We start from the raw sequence: 16,107 nt of genomic DNA on the forward strand, positions 1-16,107 counted from the left end.
AATGTAATCAATTTATTTATTTTCCCCTCAATCTACACACAATACCCCATAATGACAAAGCGAAAACAGGTTTAGAAATGTTTGCACATTTATTACAAACAAAAAACAAATACCTAATTTACATGAGGAAAAAGTTATTTACTGCATGGAAGGGGTCTGAATACTTTCCGAATGCACTGTACAAGGCCAAAAGAAAACAGAGATTTGTATGGGGTGAGGCGGGTGTGGTATTTGTTGCAGGATGTTTTCCATTATACTGTGGAATGTTCCCAGAGCAGTTATGTTGTTAGATCACAGCTCTGGCCAATGCATTCTGTTGCACCACAGCCCACGCACTACTTCCCAACACATACTGCAGAGACTGAACTAATATCTGAACAACTTTTCCGGAACATATTTTCTGATAATTCAAGGTAACAGTCTAGACTATATCCGGTGCCGAAATGGCTCTTGTAATGGAAAATACAAAATGGCAATACTGCAACCACACAGAGTTGGCCAAAATAGCATGTACAATGCTTAAAGTTCTTGGTCGTCCACATCCATGTTAGTTAACAGCTTTACCTTTAAATACATTTAGTGCAAATTCTTGTCACTTACACTAACATTAGTCTCAAGTCACATTTTATTTACTGCATTATTATATAAGAGAAAACAAACAAGTACAGTACAAACATTTGACATACAATCTGTATCAAGAAAGCCTTTACAATGAAATGTTATATCATATCCATTTCTTGCGAGCTGCAACAAGCATTGCAGAGTGACCCTTGTGGGTCAAGACCAGGGTAAAGTCAGAGACCAAGGTTAGCGGTCAAAGGTCAGGGTAATATCAACAGGCCAGTTGCCCGGTCCAGAAGCCCGCAGTCCCTAGGAGCAGAGGGCCCAAACGCAGCAGGGCGCGTACAGGGATGCCCAGCTGACTGAACTTCAACAGGAGCTCAGGGAACGATGTACTTCCTGTGGAAACAAGTGAGCGGATTGGTAGAATGAGAGAGAGACCAGCAGAGACATGATGACTTCTCCACACATGAGACAAAAGGAGTCAGATATAAGAATCCAGCAGTAAGCCAAAAGAGAGACCACCAGTGTCAAACATGTTAGGTTCAAACTAAACGTAAATCTAACCACAACATTCAGCTAACAGTTGTTTACCTTCCAGGTGTGTGGCAGACATCTTACTGAGGCAGGGGATGGAGTGGTAAACCAGGAAGCACGCCAGCATGTTGGACAGCATGTCCTCAGTAAGGGACTGGCCACTCATGTATGACCTCAATACATGGCTGTTATCTGTGGAGACGGGGGGGTTTCACACACACAGGTCAGATGTAGAGAGGTTACCTGCAATCATGTAATGGACCTGATTATTTGTCAACAGCTGGTGCGCAATGTCTAATATTAAGAAAGTATTGAGGTATTGCTGGCCTGAGGTAGAGCACCTCATGATAAGCAGTAGACCACACTATCTACCAAGAGAATTTTCATCTATATTTTTCATAGCCGTCCATTTACCAACACAAACCGATGCTGGAACTAAGACATACTCAAGGAGCTGTATAAGGCCATAAGCAAACAAAAAAAATGCTCACCCGGAAGCGGCGCTCCTAACTGGCCAGGGACTTTAATACAGGCAAACTTAAATCTGTTTTACCTTATTTCTACTAGCATGTCACATGTACAACCAGAGGTAAAAAAAAAACTCTAGACAACCTTTACTCCACACAGAGATGCATACAAAGCTCTCCCTCGCCCTCCATTTGGCAAATCTGACCATAATTCTATCCTCCCGATTCCTGCTTACAAGCAAAAACTAAAGCAAGAAACACCAGTTACTCACTCAATACGGAAGTGGTCAGATGACACGGATGCTACGCTACAGGACTGTTTTGCTAGCACAGATTGAAATATGTTCCAGAATTCATCCAATGGCATTGAGGAGTATACCACCTAAGTCACCGGCTTCATCAATAAGTGCATCGATGACATCGTCCCCACAGTGACCGTACATACATATCCCAACCAGAAGCCATTGATTACAGGCTACATCCGCAAAGCTCATCACTAAGCTAAGGACCCTGGGACCAAACACCTCCCTCTGCAACTGGATCCTGGACTTCCTGACGGGTCGCCCCCAGGTGGTAAGGGTAGGAAACAACACATCTGCCACGCTGATCTTCAACAAGGGGGCACCTCATGAGTGTGTGCTCAGTCCCCTCCTGTACTCCGTGTTCACCCACGACTGCGTGGCCTAACACGACTCCAACACCATCATTAAGTTTGCTGACAACACAACAGCGGTAGGCCGACAAGACAGCCTATAGGGAGGAGGTCAGAGACCTGTCAGTGTGGTGCATGAACAGCAACCTCTCCCTCAACGTGAGCAAGACAAAGAAGCTGATCGTGGACTACAGGAAAAGGAGGGCCGGACCCACCCCCATTCACATAGACAGAGCTGTACTGGAGTAGGTTGAGAGCTTCAAGTTCCTTGGTGTCCACATCACCAACAAACTATCATGGTCCAAACACACAAAGACAGTCGTGAAGAGGGCACAACAACACCTTTTCCCCCTCAGGAGACTGAAAAGATTTGGCACGGGTCCCCAGATCCTCAAAAAGTTTACAGCTGCACCCTTGAGCGCATCCTGACCGGTTGCCTCACCGCCTGGTATGGCAACTGCTCGGCATCTGACAATAAGGCTCTACAGAGGTAGTGCGCGCGGCCAAGCTTCCTGCCATCCAGGACCTATATACTAGGCGGTGTCAGAGGAAGGTCCCAAAAAATTGTCAGACTCCAGTCACCCAAGTCAGACTTTTCTCAATGCTACCGCATGGCAAGCATTACCGGCATGCCAAGTCTAGGTCCAAAAGTCTCCTTAACTGCTTCTGTTGAGGAGTCCCGCCCCCTTTGTTTTTACACTGCTGCTACTCGCTGTTTATTATCTATGCATAGTCACTTTACCCCTACTAATTACCTCGACTAACCTGTACCCCCACACATTGACTCGGTACTGGTACCCCCTTTATTTAGCCTCGTTATTGTTAGTTTATTATGTTACTTAAAAAATAAAATAAAAATTACTTTAGTTTATTTAGTAAATATTCTCTTAAAACTGCATTGTTGGTTAAGGGCTTGTAAGTAAGCATTTCACGGTATTGTCTACACCGGTTGTATTCAGCGCATGTGACAAATAACATTTGATTTGATTTATTCCTAACTTAAGACTATCACAATCCGTTTTCTATTGATGGTTGCCACTTGCCAATATTTCATGAGAAAGAAAGCCTGCCATAATCACCTCCCACGTTTCCCACGTCTTTAGTTGTCACACCCAAAGACATGTTCTGGCACGTACAGTCCCATTGACGGGAACTGTGTGTCATAGTACAGGTACACACTGGTACAAACTGTACTGTGTACATTGAAATTGATGTGTTAACAGTCTATCCTCTGTGTTGAGACTGCTCACCAGTGAGCCAGCGGTCCAGGGTGCCATCAGCAGAGTTTTTCATGACAGGCAGGAACTCAGAGCTGAGTAGCAGCCCCCTGCCCTGTGCCCCCTCCCTCAGTCTGTGCTGCAGCACCCTGCTCTCACACAGCTCCAACACCAGTCTCATCTGCCACAGAGCAAACGTCTCACACATCTCTGTCTGCTCCAGGGTCCGTACCGCCTGGGGGAGAAAACAGTCAAAACACACACAGAAACAGAGAAACAGAGACAGAGACAGAGACAGAGACAGAGAGAGAGAGAGAGAGAGAGAGAGAGAGAGAGAGAGAGAGAGAGAGAGAGAGAGAGAGAGAGAGAAGACATTGGAGAAATACAATCGAGAGCACATTGAAGTGACATCAGTTTGCATTGGGAAAAGTCAATCTATGAAAACTTTTATTATAGATCTGTCACTCATTGAAAGCAAGTCTAAGAAGCGCTAGATCTGTTCCATGTACTCTATTTCTATGCTTCCCGTGCTTAAGTTTTGTTTTTGTGTCTTTTACTTTTGGTTACGGAAAGTATATTTCACAGCGGTTTAGATGGTGAATGATTCTCTACACTATACTTGCTTGTTTCGTCACATAAACGGAAATTAGGGAACTACTAGAACTTTAGCAACCAGGAAATGGCAGAGCAATTTCTGCATAGTGAATCTTTAACGAACAGTAATACAGTTGCATTCTATGAGTGGAAGTATGTACATCAGGGCTATCCAACCCTGTTCCTGGAGAACTACAGTCCTGTAGGTTTTTACTCCAACCCTAATCTAGTGCACATTATTCTAATAATTAGCACGTTGACAAACTGAATCAGGTTAGTTACAACTGGGGTTGGAGCGAAAACCTACAGGTTAGCTCTCCAGGAACAGGGTTGGAGAGACCACTGTTGCTATTGTATGGGTCATTTCTATGTTTCTTACCTGATCAATAGCGATGTATGTCGGCAGCATCTCAGGGTTCTCCTGAGTGACACACTCATATAGAATGGCAGAGAATAAGGCCAAAGTGTCCTGTTTCTGGACAAAGACAACAACAGTAAATATAAGTGCCATTCAGTGCGAGCTTATCAATTGAACAATCAGAAACAAACTGGAATAATAAAATAGGCAGTGAAGGGTGTTTCAATAATTGAAATAAAATCATGAACAAAAGGTTATCACCAATCTCCTTCAATTTCACAGTGTCTCCAATTACATATACGAATGTAATATGTAACTGGTGTAAATGGGATTCAAGTGATTAACAAGTGCATTCACAAGGGGAGAGACATAGGCAGTCTAAGTCAAATTTGTCCTCCGTGTTTGAATGTTAACCTATAGCTGCCACATATACCATACTTTCCTAATCAACTCACATGTTTCACGCTCTCCGAGGCTTTACAAAAGTATTCAGCAAAGGAGACCAAGGCAGCGTCAGAGGTGAAGGTTGAGATGGCCTCAGGCTGTGGGAGAAAAAAAAAAAAAACAAGATCTGCTGATCGTGCCTACGGGAGGCACTTACACTGAAGGGCTATGGGAGGTTTCCAATGAGGGATGATGTATTGCACCTAGTTGGACATATTGACTGAGAAGGCTATTGGGCAATAGACAGGTACGGAGGTTGACATTGAGTGCACAGGGAAATAAGTGGTCACACATACTGTCAAGACAGTATATTGGTTTCGTTCCGCCACTCCAGAGTGATGTCACGTGACTACTCCTTGTTATACTGGGATTATATGTGCATCAATATGACCTATTTTTACCCTTTCTGACTCATTATACTAGGTCTGTTATACTAATTTTAGCTATTCAATTTCCTCAACCTTGACATACATGTGTGTACTGGTCTAGCAGGTAGCACAGTGGTTAGAGTGTTGGACCAATAACCAAAAGGCTGCTGGATCGAATCCCAGAGCTGACAAGGTAAAAATCTGTCGTTCTGCCCCTGAACAAGGTAACCCACTGTCCCGGTAGGCTGTCATTGTAAATAATAATTTGTTCTTAACTGACTTGCCAAGTTAAATAAAGCTTAAATTAAAACATATTGTATGCCAGCCATACTCAACAGGACCTTTGCCACACCTAGGAAATTTGTGACCAGACCTTCTCAAATATGACCTGTATTGTAAAGTATGACTGAACCTTCTATGTATACAATATTACTATAGTGCTAAAGTAGCACTAACATAGAAACATGTTGTTCCTTTTTTGTACCATAAAAGGATTGGATTGTAAGCGAAGGGCCAGGATGTTTGTACCTTGAATGTACGGACTTCTGAGTTCCTGTTGTTGACATTGGGGGCTAATAGACTCTTCCAACCCCGAGGGTCGTCCTTATAGGGCAGCTGCCCCGCACGTAGCTTCACATACAGAACCCCATCTCTGGAAAGAATGGACCTACAACAAATATATAGAGAGAAAACAAAAACAACATCTTCTCACTGTCAACTGCATTTATTTTCAGCAAACATGAGTAAATATTTGTATGAACATAAGATTCAACCACAAAAATAAACTGAACAGGTTCCACAGACATGTGACAAAAAAAAATGGAATAATGTGTCCCTGAACAAAGGGGGGGGGGGGGGGGGGGGGTCAAAATCAAAAGTAACAGTCAGAATCTGGTGTGGCCACCAGCTGCATTAAGTACTGCAGTGCATCTCCTCCTCATGGACTGCACCAGATTTGCCAGTTCTTGCTGTGAGATGTTACCCCACTCTTCCAACAAGGCACCTGCAAGTTCCCAGACATTTCTGGAGGGAATGGCCCTAGCCCTCACCCTCCGATCCAACAGGTCCCAGACGTGCTCAATGGGATTGAGATCCAGGCTCTTCGCTGGCCATGGCAGAACACTGACATTCCTGTCTGAACGAGCAGTATGGCTGGTGGTATTGTCATGCTGGAGGGTTATGTCAGGATGAGCCTGCAGGAAGGGGACCACATGAGGAAGGAGGATGTCTTCCCTGTAACGCACAGCGTTGAGGTTGCCTGCAATGACAACAAGCTCAGTTCGATGATGCTGTGACACACCGCCCCAGACCATGACGGACCCTCCACCTCCAAATCGATCCCGCTCCAGAGTACAGCCCTCTGTAACGCTCATACCTTCGACGATAAACGCAGATTTGACCATCACCCCTGGTGAGTCAAAACTGCGACTTGTCAGTGAAGAGCACTTTTTCCCAGTCCTGTCTGGTCCAGCGACTGTGGGTTTGTGCCCATAGGCGACGTTGTTGCAGGTGATGTCTGGTGAGGACCTGCCTTACAACAGGCCTAAAAGCCCTCAGTCCAGCCTCTCTCAGCCTATTGCAGACAGTCTGAGCACTGATGGAGGGATTGTGCGTTCCTGGTGTATCTCGGGCCGTTGTTGTTGCCATCCAAATCAAATTTTATTGGTCACATAAACATGGTTAGCAGATGTTAACCATGTGTATGTGACCAATAAAATTTGATTTGGATGGCAACAACAACTGCCCAAGCAGTTGTGATGTACCTGTCCCGCAGGTGTGATGTTTGGATGTACCGATCCTGTGCAGGTGTTACACGTGGTCTGCCACTGCGAGGACGATCAGCTGTCTGTCCTGTCTCAGGCATCTCAGTACAGACATTGCAATTTATTGCCCTGGCCACATCTGCAGTCCTCATGCCTCCTTGCAGCATGCCTAAGGCAGGTTCACGCAGATGAGCAGGGACCCTGGGATCTTTCTTTTGGTGTTTTTCAGAGTAAGTAGAAAGGCCTCTTTAGTGTCCTAAGTTTACATAACTGTGACCTTAATTGACTACCGTCTGTAAACTGTTAGTTTCTTAACGACCGTTCCACCGGTGCATGTTCATTAATTGTTTATGGTTCATTGAACAAGCATGGGAAAGTGTTTAAACCCTTCACAATGAAGATCTGTAAAGTTATTTGGATTTTTACAAATTATCTCGCCCGTTAGGATGGACAAAACAACATTTGCGGCCATTATCAACCATTACAGCAGCACATCAAACTCTCTGTATCGTAAAGACATCAATGGACATAGACCTGGTAACTTCTCACCCACAGAGATATCATGATATGAATCTGTATATTAGGCCAGAAACTTTTCACATACAAGTAGAGGACTTACTCTAGATGTTGAGTCCCTTTACTCATGTCTATGGACAGCTCCCAGTATCTTGGTCCTTTTACTTTCACCTGTAAGCACATTAAAACAAGTAGGTCAGCCAATACTTTTTTCAACTTTATTTTGTGAACAATGTGAAAATATCATATTCTTTTTTGTAATAGCTGAGTTTGACCACCCTAAGTGACCTTTCTTCCCTGTATTGTATATAAAAAGGAAGTAAGAAAAGCTTATGAATAAGTCCAAATCGCATTACTCATTTCCAAACAAACATTTTGTAAATCTTAATGTTGACATCAACCATCCTGCTTGACAAGACTAAACAGAAATTGTGCAGCCTGACTACATTTGTCTGATAAAGTACTACATTTCCTTCTACCTTTTTGAGGAGCTGCAGCTCAGGCAACATGGTGGGGGCCATCAGCTCCACTGTAGTCTCCTCATACCATGGAGTCTCCTGAAATTGATAAAATAAAAAAATGCTCTGAAGACTTTCAAGAAGAAATTAACACAGAAACACACAGCCATTATACATAACATGAACTGAAACATGGGCTAAAGCTGTGCACGCAAAAACGGAAAATGTAAATTCACCATGTACACATTCAAATCATGTACACGTGTGCTGCATGCAACATCATAGTGAACATCGAAATATGCAGTGTGTGTGTACGTGCAGAGGTGAAGTGTGTGATTGCACACATGCAGGGGGTGTCATTATAATTGATGTGCGCAGCATGTCTCTCCCTCTGCTGTTCCAGAGTAATTGAAATAAGGAGCACTTCATGGTGAACCCGCAAACCCAACCTTCAAGGAAAACTCCAGTCGAAAATTATATTTTGGTATTTTTTAAAATAAGTCCACTGTTGATACACTCCCAAAATCAGTTGCATGTCAGCAGTCATGTTTTCAAGATATTGGACTTTGAAGAAGCAAAGTGTCCCCGGCCACATCATCATCTTAGGCCTCACTCCCCCCTATCTGAGATATTAACTGCAGCCCTCATCCTCCATATCAAATCACATGTTATTTGTCACATGCACCGAATACAACAGGTATAGACCTTACAGTGAAATGCTTACTTACAAGCCCTTAACCAACAATACAGTTTTAAGAAAAATACCTAAAGAAATAAAAGTAACAAATAATTAAAGAGCAGCAGTAAAATAACAAGAGCGAGGCTATATACAGGGGGTACCGGTACAGAGTCGATGTGCGGGGGGCACCGGTTAGTCGAGGTAATTTGTACATGTAGGTAGAGTTAAAGTGACTATGCATAGATAAGAGACTAGCAGCATCGTAAAAGATGGGTGGGGGGGGGGTGGGGCAATGCAAATAGTCTGGGTAGCCATTTGATTAGATGTTCAGGAGTCTTATGGCTTGGGGGTAGAAGCTGTTTAGAAGCCTCTTGGACCTAGACTTGGCGCTCCGGTACTGCTTGCCGTGCGGAAGCAGAGAGAAGAGTCTATGACTAGGGTGGCTGGAGTCTGACAATTGTTAGGTTCTTCCTCTGACACCGCCTGGTATAGAGGTCCTGGATGGCAGGAAGCTTGGCCCCAGTGATGTACTGTGCCGTACACACTACCCTTTGTAGTGCCTTGCAGTCGGAGGCCGAGCAGTTGCCATACCAGGCAGTGATGCAACTAGACAGGATGCTGGTTGCATCACAATGGTTGTCCACAATCATCTCCTTTATCTTGAACACGTTGAGGGAGAGGTTGTTGTCCTGGCACCACACGGCCAGGTCTCACACCTCCTCCCTATAGGCTGTCTCGTCGTTGATCAGGCCTACCACTGTTGTGTCATCTGCAAACTTAATGACGGTGTTGGAGTCGTGCCTAGCCGTGCAGTCATCAGTGAAGAGGGAGTACAGGAGGGGACTGAGCACGCACCCCTGAGGGGCCCCCGTGTTGAGGATCTGCGTGGCGGATTTGTTGTTATCTACCCTTAACAGCTGGGGGCGGCCCGTCAGGAAGTCTAGGATTCAGTTGCAGAGGGAGTTATTTAGTCCCAGGGTCCTTGGCTTAGTGATAAGCTTCGAGGGCATTATGGTGTTGAACGCTGAGCTGTAGTCAATGAATAGCATTCTCACATAGCTGTTCCTTTTGTCCAGGTGTGAAAGGGCAGTGTGGAGTGCAATAGAGATTGCATCATCTGTGGATATGTTGGGATGGTATGCAAATTGGAGTGGGTCTAGGGTTTCTGGGATAATGGTGTTGATGTGAGCCATGACCAGCCTTTCAAAGAACTTCATGGCTACAGACGTGAATACTATGGGTCAGTAGTCATTTAGGCAGGTTACCTTATTGTATGTGCCCAAGAACAATATCTTTGAGCACATAGAACACCTGTTCTGCCAGTCACATTCTGTTAAAGGTCACCAAAGCACCCACATCCCTGGGTCACTCGCCTTTTCAGTTTGCTGCAGCTAGCAACTGGAACGAGCTGCAACAAATACTCAAACAGGACAGTTGTATCTCAATCTCTTCATTCAAAGACTCAATCATGGACGCTCTTACTGACAGTTGTGGCTGCTATGCATGATGTATTGTCGTCTCTACCTTCTTGTCCTTTGTGCTATTGTCTATGCCCAATAATGTTTGTACCATGTTTTGTGCTGCTACCATGTTGTGCTGCTGCCATGTTGTGTTGCTACCATGTTGTGTTGGCTCTCTTGTCGTGATGTGTGTTTTGTACTATATTTATATTGACATTTTTTGTATTTTTAATCCCCTGTCCCGGCAGGAGGCCTTTTGGTAGGCCGTCATTGTAAATAATTTGTTCTTAACTGACTTGCCTAGTTAAATAAAGGTAACAAAAAAAATTGTGTGCATGTAATGCCATTTTAGGATAATAATGAAATGACAGACATACAGTACCAAAGCCTCCTCAAATAAGGTTAAATAGAGGAAGTGACAACTACGGCTATGTTCACAGGAAAATTTATGACGCAAGAGAGGGCCCAGTCGGACACCTATGACGCTTTCAGCAAATGAGAGCGAAAAAGTTCAACATGAGTTCTCCTGTGTAACAAGATCACTATTAAATACAGGGAAGTCCACAGTTGCTTGTTGCTACTACTATTAGCAGGGCCAAATTCTGATGTATTGCATGTAGCTTCCACTTCTGCTATTGCCTCTTACTAATACAAGTGCGCACTGTACCAATCAACTCTATAGTGAGGGATCAGATGAGTACATGCAAAACTGAAACTGGGAAGTGCATTCCAAAATGTTAACTTCCCCTCTATTAACACCTGTTTAGTTTCATCATTTTCAAGTTCATGGGTCTCCAGTGATTGTTTTAACACGTGGCTTTAATTCTGAATGAATGAGTCAGACTCATCTTGAAGGTATCACATATGAAGGTTATAGCAGACACCGCTAGGTTGACACTAAATGGTCATTATGACCATTCATTGGTCTCAACGGGTTGTATCTTGACTGGGGACTAAGTCATTGAGTTGAATACCTTGTATGTGACGTCCAGCAGGGCGTAGCAGGGTTTCAGTGTGTCCACATCGACTGGGACCAGCAGACGAGGCTCAGCCGCCAGGACACCCAGGTGACGCAAAGCCTGCAGGTGGTACCTGAAGCACAGAGATCACACACATAAACATTTTACATTAAGAACCTGGAGGGCCACAGCATTGCTGCTTTTCACCCTTTCTTCTAAATCAAATCAACTTGACTGGATTTAAATTAACAACTGAGTCAGACCCGGCCGGAAGTGACCAGATGAGTGAACATTGTCTAATCAATTACAAATCAATTGATAAACCACCTACCAGGTAGAAACGAAAGATCTGCAATACTTGAGTAGCCCTCGTCTATATGGTATTCTTTAACTACTCTTAATTATGGTCATTGACTTGTCAGTAGAAGTACTGATGACTTTCTTATCTCGCCTCATGTAACACTCCCTCCCCGTCTCACGGCCCATTTTGTAATTCTTAAAATCTACAGCTCAAAACAGCAATACTATCAAACAGTATACACCGAATTCATTATGATCTTTGAAAGTCTATGCTTTACGTTAGACCTCTGTCTGTCCTGCCATTTTAGAGCTCTGATAAGCTGTACCTATTGTTTGTATTCCCTGAGGTTATCTGTCTTACTGGTTGTCTGTCTTACCGGTTGTCTGTGCTGTGGGCAGGGAAATGGGGGTAGAGAGCACAAAGCAAGGCAGCGATGGCCGAGTTGGAGGTGCTGAGAGTGTACCTGGGAGAGGACAACGGGATAACATCAGACCACTACATCATGGATACAGACATAAATGTAAACAAACAAGCACATCCCATCAGTGTTGATGTTGGCACATATTACAATATAATAATTTTTGGGTGAATAGGTCCAAAGAACAAATGAGGAATTTGGCCTGGGCAAAACAGTTTTGAATTGCTAGGCACCTGACGTAATTTGTGCTCATAAAAGCCCTACTTAAAAAAAAAAGTTTAAAAAAAAAATGGCTGCACTTAAGTGTGTGCTTAGGCTGGTTCATTGTGTCGGCTTGGAGAGAAAAATCACTTGTTTGGGTTGGTGTAGGTGAGGGGGTGTCTCGCCTCTTAAAATACCAACTGAAGAGATTAGTTCTCAACCCACGAGCTGCCACTCATGCACTCGCCATGGCAACGGATAAAGAGAACTGGCTGGGATGTTCCTGTTTTTACGAAGTCTATTACAGACATAGGTGAAAAAAACTGCACTATTTACTACACAAGTCAGCTTGATAACAAGACCCACAAACATAGAGAGCAACAATCAACTTCTGTTTGCTCAACACCGATCTCATCTCGAACTGTAGAGTAACATATTCACTGAGAATGGCTGTTCATTTAGCGCTTCTGAAATTCATTTTCAGAAACCTGTCCCTGAGCAATATTACTATGTTAGAATTGACCCATTCCCTATGCTGAGACTAGGCTCATTGTGGAACTCTGTAGCTACACAGAATTAGAAGATACTTTTTTCACTTCAGGTTCTATGATGAAAGCCAGACTGGCAGGGCTGTATGCTGATTGGTTACTATGCAGGATGAAATAATTCTCCACAGACCACATCCAGAGAGAGAAAAAGAGAAAGAGATAGAGTGCGCAAGAAACGATTAAAAGAAAGACGCCATGTGTCTGCTCCCCACTACAATCTTTCCTTATGCAGGCGTATGTTCAAGGCCGGAATAGGCTGAGAATACTACAATAAGGCCATTCAAATTGCGACCTTGAAGTTGTGGGCCTGCAATTGTCAGCCCTAAAATAAGCAAGTCTAAAAACAGCAAGTCTAAAATCAAAGAGTTTGTCCAGTAAATGTTGATAAGGAGACAGGTTTAGCATCAGTAATGAGTATTGTTACATAAAACTAGATACCCCATAGTCACTGTTTGCATAGCCCTTGGATATTTGAACTATTTGTTATAAAGAACACTCACATAACAGGACAGCCCTCACACGTAAACTCATTATACACGTGTTGTAGCAAAACATACAATCAATATTGATACGGATACAAATGACAGGTGAAAAGTAAAATATCCCTTGACTAGATTATGTTTGATTTACTTTCAATGCAAAAGACAGTACAAGCAATATTTATGTCAGCTATGACCATTGGAGAGGCTGGCTGAAACCTGTAGTGGAAAGATGTCTCACCTCCCTCCTCCCAGGAAGAGCAGGCCCAGGGCCATGTGGTGGGCCATGTGGAAGCCATAGTTCATCTCTCCACTGGTCCTCTTGTGGAGGAAGCGGCAGAGCTGCAGCACCTTCAGGTTACCAGAGCCAGCCATCACCATGGACAGGGCCAGCAGTACCATGCTCAGACATGTCTGCAGGTTATAGTGGCCCGTCTGGCATAGGAGACACACAGAGACACAGACAGACAAACACGCAGAAAGTGTCAAGGTGAGAGAGAAAAATTGGTTGTGGTGATTTGGAGCTTGAATGTCTTCTAATGGCTTAAATGGACATTATGTTTGGGAGAAATATGGAAGCAGTGAAACTTACAACCGTCGCTGTCGCTGATGTCAAACACTGCATGAAACTCCTTGCAAACTTGTACTGTGCGAGAAACAGAAGGGTTAGAGACGAACTAGCCAAATAACTAACTTATTTTGAAGTTCGCGCTTCTTACCAAGCAGTCGAATGCGTCTGAGTTGGCCGAGCCAGCGAAGCGAAATCCCACTGCCATGCATGCTCCAGCGATTATGTAGTCATGGGCTTGGCTGAGGACAGAAGTCGTGACACACATCATTATGAGACTAAACACACCAACTCAAATTCAGTCATGCGGAGAGAGCTAAGGAAACTAAGTAATGTCAGTTTGTACTCACGCTAAAGTTTCCATGTTCAAATCCTCTGAAACCACTGGGTTCCCAATGTTCTCTTGGATTATCTGGATTCAAAACAAAGCAAACCGATCTTTGATTCTATAATCATTGTTTTGGGGATATTAACTAATTTGATCTTGTTGACATGTAAATGGGTCCAGATGGAGGAAATGTCATTGAGCCTTGTTGCCTCAGTCGTATGCGCTTGGCAGTAAAGAGTCATTTGAGGACTGAAACTTGGTTTCCTTATTAGCACTGATGTCATTCATTAACAAGTTCATCACACAGTATGACTAACTAACAACATTAAGAGCCTCAGATCGAACCTCTAATGTCTATGGACTGGGACATCTGCACTGTTGACCCCAAGAACCCGAGGCCGAAATGATATTACCACTTGTCCGGAGTAGAGGTTTGTGCTGGCAGTGACTTGTGTCTAATGAGTTGAAGTGTTCGTGCATGTGTGCATATTCAGGGCAGTTACCTGAGGCACATTACTGCTCACCCACTCCGAGTTGGGTAGAATCTCATCCCACATGATGATACACCTGGCCAGTGTCTGAGGAGGGAGAGCAGACAGTGACAATGTGTGAGGGTACTGGATCAGACATTTTGAATTATATCCAGTAACAGTCAAAAGTTTGGACACAACTACTCATTCCAGGGTTTCTTTATTTTCATTATTTTCTACATTGTAGAATAATAGTGAAGACATCAAAACTCTGAAATAACACGTATGGAATCAAGTAGAAAGCAAAAAAGTGTTTAACAAATCAAAATATATTTTAGATTCTTCAAAGTAGCCACCCTTTGCCTTGATGACAGCTTTGCACACTCTGGGGTCTGGCATAGTGAATAAGGCAGGTCCGTAGTGGCTAGTACACGGTGGCTACAGTAGTTGCGCTTCACTGCACTGACTCACCCTGAGAAGCAGAAACTCTGGTTTGATGAAGTCCAGGAGGAACATGGTGTCTGGAGCTTTCAGCCAATCAGCGATAGACCTGTGAAGGGGTGAAAAATAGGTGTTAATGGCAGCCTGAGCCAGAACCAGGTGATAGCTTATAACTGAAGAAGTCATTTTGTATGTGCTGGAGGGCTGGGGTCAAGATGTGCTGTGATGCACCGTGTAAGATTAGATGGAGTCCATTACTTACAGGGAGCATGCTGAGTGGAGTCAAGTATAAGAGAATAGGACATTGCGTCTCGTTGAAGGCTAATCTAATATGAGAATAAGAGTGGTGGTGGTGGAATCCATTCTCACCTATTGTTGGTTTTCAGGTAGATCATGGCCAGGGCTAGAGTCGCTCCAGGACAGGTGACGTCCACGTTGATGGTGTCACCCTCCTGTCACAAAGAACAGGGCCATTAGTTACAAAAAAACTTAAAACCTGAGACAATAACCAGAAACCCTCAGAGTTGGGACAAAGTCTCCGGGCAGTGTATTCTGTTAGAACTTGGTTTTGTGCCATCAGGAAAAATGTTAATATGTTAGATGGGGATGAACTGGACAGTAGGCCTTGTTGGGTTGTAATTTCAAATACTTGCTACACCATAAGTTAATGTTTATATATAGGAGGAATGTATACGGTGGGGTCAATGGACTTTGGATATGAGCCATGGGCTTGGAATGTTACTAAGTAAGGGAAAAGGCAATCACATGGTTGTGGTCACTGATAAGGGTGGATAGCTGTGGATTAGTGAGGAATGGGGGACGAGGTACCCACATCACTTAACTTCCTGCCTAGCAACAAAGATGTAATGTTTAGAGGAAAGGAGGAGACTCCGCCTAAAGGGGGGTATAAATATTTGTGCTGGTGAGAACATGTTTTTGTCTTATGCAGCTGTGTGACCCAGTGGGTGAATAAACTTGGTTTGAGCTTTACTAGCGGTCCGTGAGTTTTTACTCCGTTTATTTAGAACCTAACAGCCTACAAGTGAGGAAAGTTATCTTGCTGTTTGCTTTTTTCCCCCTTTACCTTGATCTGGTAGCTGGGGGACTTGTGTTTTTCTCTGTTGATGCCGGCGTGGGTGCGTCGATGCCCCCCCACCATGTACTGGTAGAGCTGCTCAGGGACATTCAGGTCAGACATACCTATTAGGTTACTGCCATGCTATGGAGAGAGAGGGTGGGAGGGGAAGGGGTCATTCAGTGACTGAGAAACTCTCCTCTTCCGTTTTTTTATATGATCCACGTCCTGAGGGAACGCTAGTG

General features: G+C 43.9%; 1 protein-coding gene across 3 annotated transcripts in view; it reads right to left on the reverse strand.

The window, feature by feature from the left end:
* Nucleotides 1-607: 607 nt before the first annotated feature.
* Nucleotides 608-16,107, reverse strand: part of LOC106608142 (anaphase-promoting complex subunit 1) — a 59,157-nt gene continuing 43,657 nt past the window's right edge. For 2 of the 3 annotated variants that reach the window (XM_014205899.3, XM_014205888.3), the window contains exons 32-49: nucleotides 15,872-16,006; nucleotides 15,157-15,239; nucleotides 14,818-14,896; nucleotides 14,380-14,454; nucleotides 13,899-13,960; nucleotides 13,700-13,790; nucleotides 13,573-13,626; nucleotides 13,222-13,415; nucleotides 11,711-11,797; nucleotides 11,049-11,166; nucleotides 7,957-8,034; nucleotides 7,581-7,648; nucleotides 5,727-5,865; nucleotides 4,842-4,928; nucleotides 4,408-4,503; nucleotides 3,468-3,669; nucleotides 1,156-1,290; nucleotides 608-960 (exon numbers count right to left, since the gene is read on the reverse strand). In XM_014205899.3, coding sequence (XP_014061374.1) covers nucleotides 833-960; nucleotides 1,156-1,290; nucleotides 3,468-3,669; nucleotides 4,408-4,503; nucleotides 4,842-4,928; nucleotides 5,727-5,865; nucleotides 7,581-7,648; nucleotides 7,957-8,034; nucleotides 11,049-11,166; nucleotides 11,711-11,797; nucleotides 13,222-13,415; nucleotides 13,573-13,626; nucleotides 13,700-13,790; nucleotides 13,899-13,960; nucleotides 14,380-14,454; nucleotides 14,818-14,896; nucleotides 15,157-15,239; nucleotides 15,872-16,006 — 1,911 coding nt within the window. In that variant the 3' untranslated portion in view covers nucleotides 608-832. The remainder of the gene's footprint in view (nucleotides 961-1,155; nucleotides 1,291-3,467; nucleotides 3,670-4,407; nucleotides 4,504-4,841; nucleotides 4,929-5,726; nucleotides 5,866-7,580; nucleotides 7,649-7,956; nucleotides 8,035-11,048; nucleotides 11,167-11,710; nucleotides 11,798-13,221; nucleotides 13,416-13,572; nucleotides 13,627-13,699; nucleotides 13,791-13,898; nucleotides 13,961-14,379; nucleotides 14,455-14,817; nucleotides 14,897-15,156; nucleotides 15,240-15,871; nucleotides 16,007-16,107) is intronic. The other variant, XM_014205906.3, reaches the window with a different exon arrangement.

The sequence above is a fragment of the Salmo salar genome, chromosome 01, assembly GCF_965601325.2.
Source record: "Salmo salar chromosome 01, fSalSal1, whole genome shotgun sequence".
Lineage (NCBI taxonomy): Eukaryota > Metazoa > Chordata > Actinopteri > Salmoniformes > Salmonidae > Salmo > Salmo salar.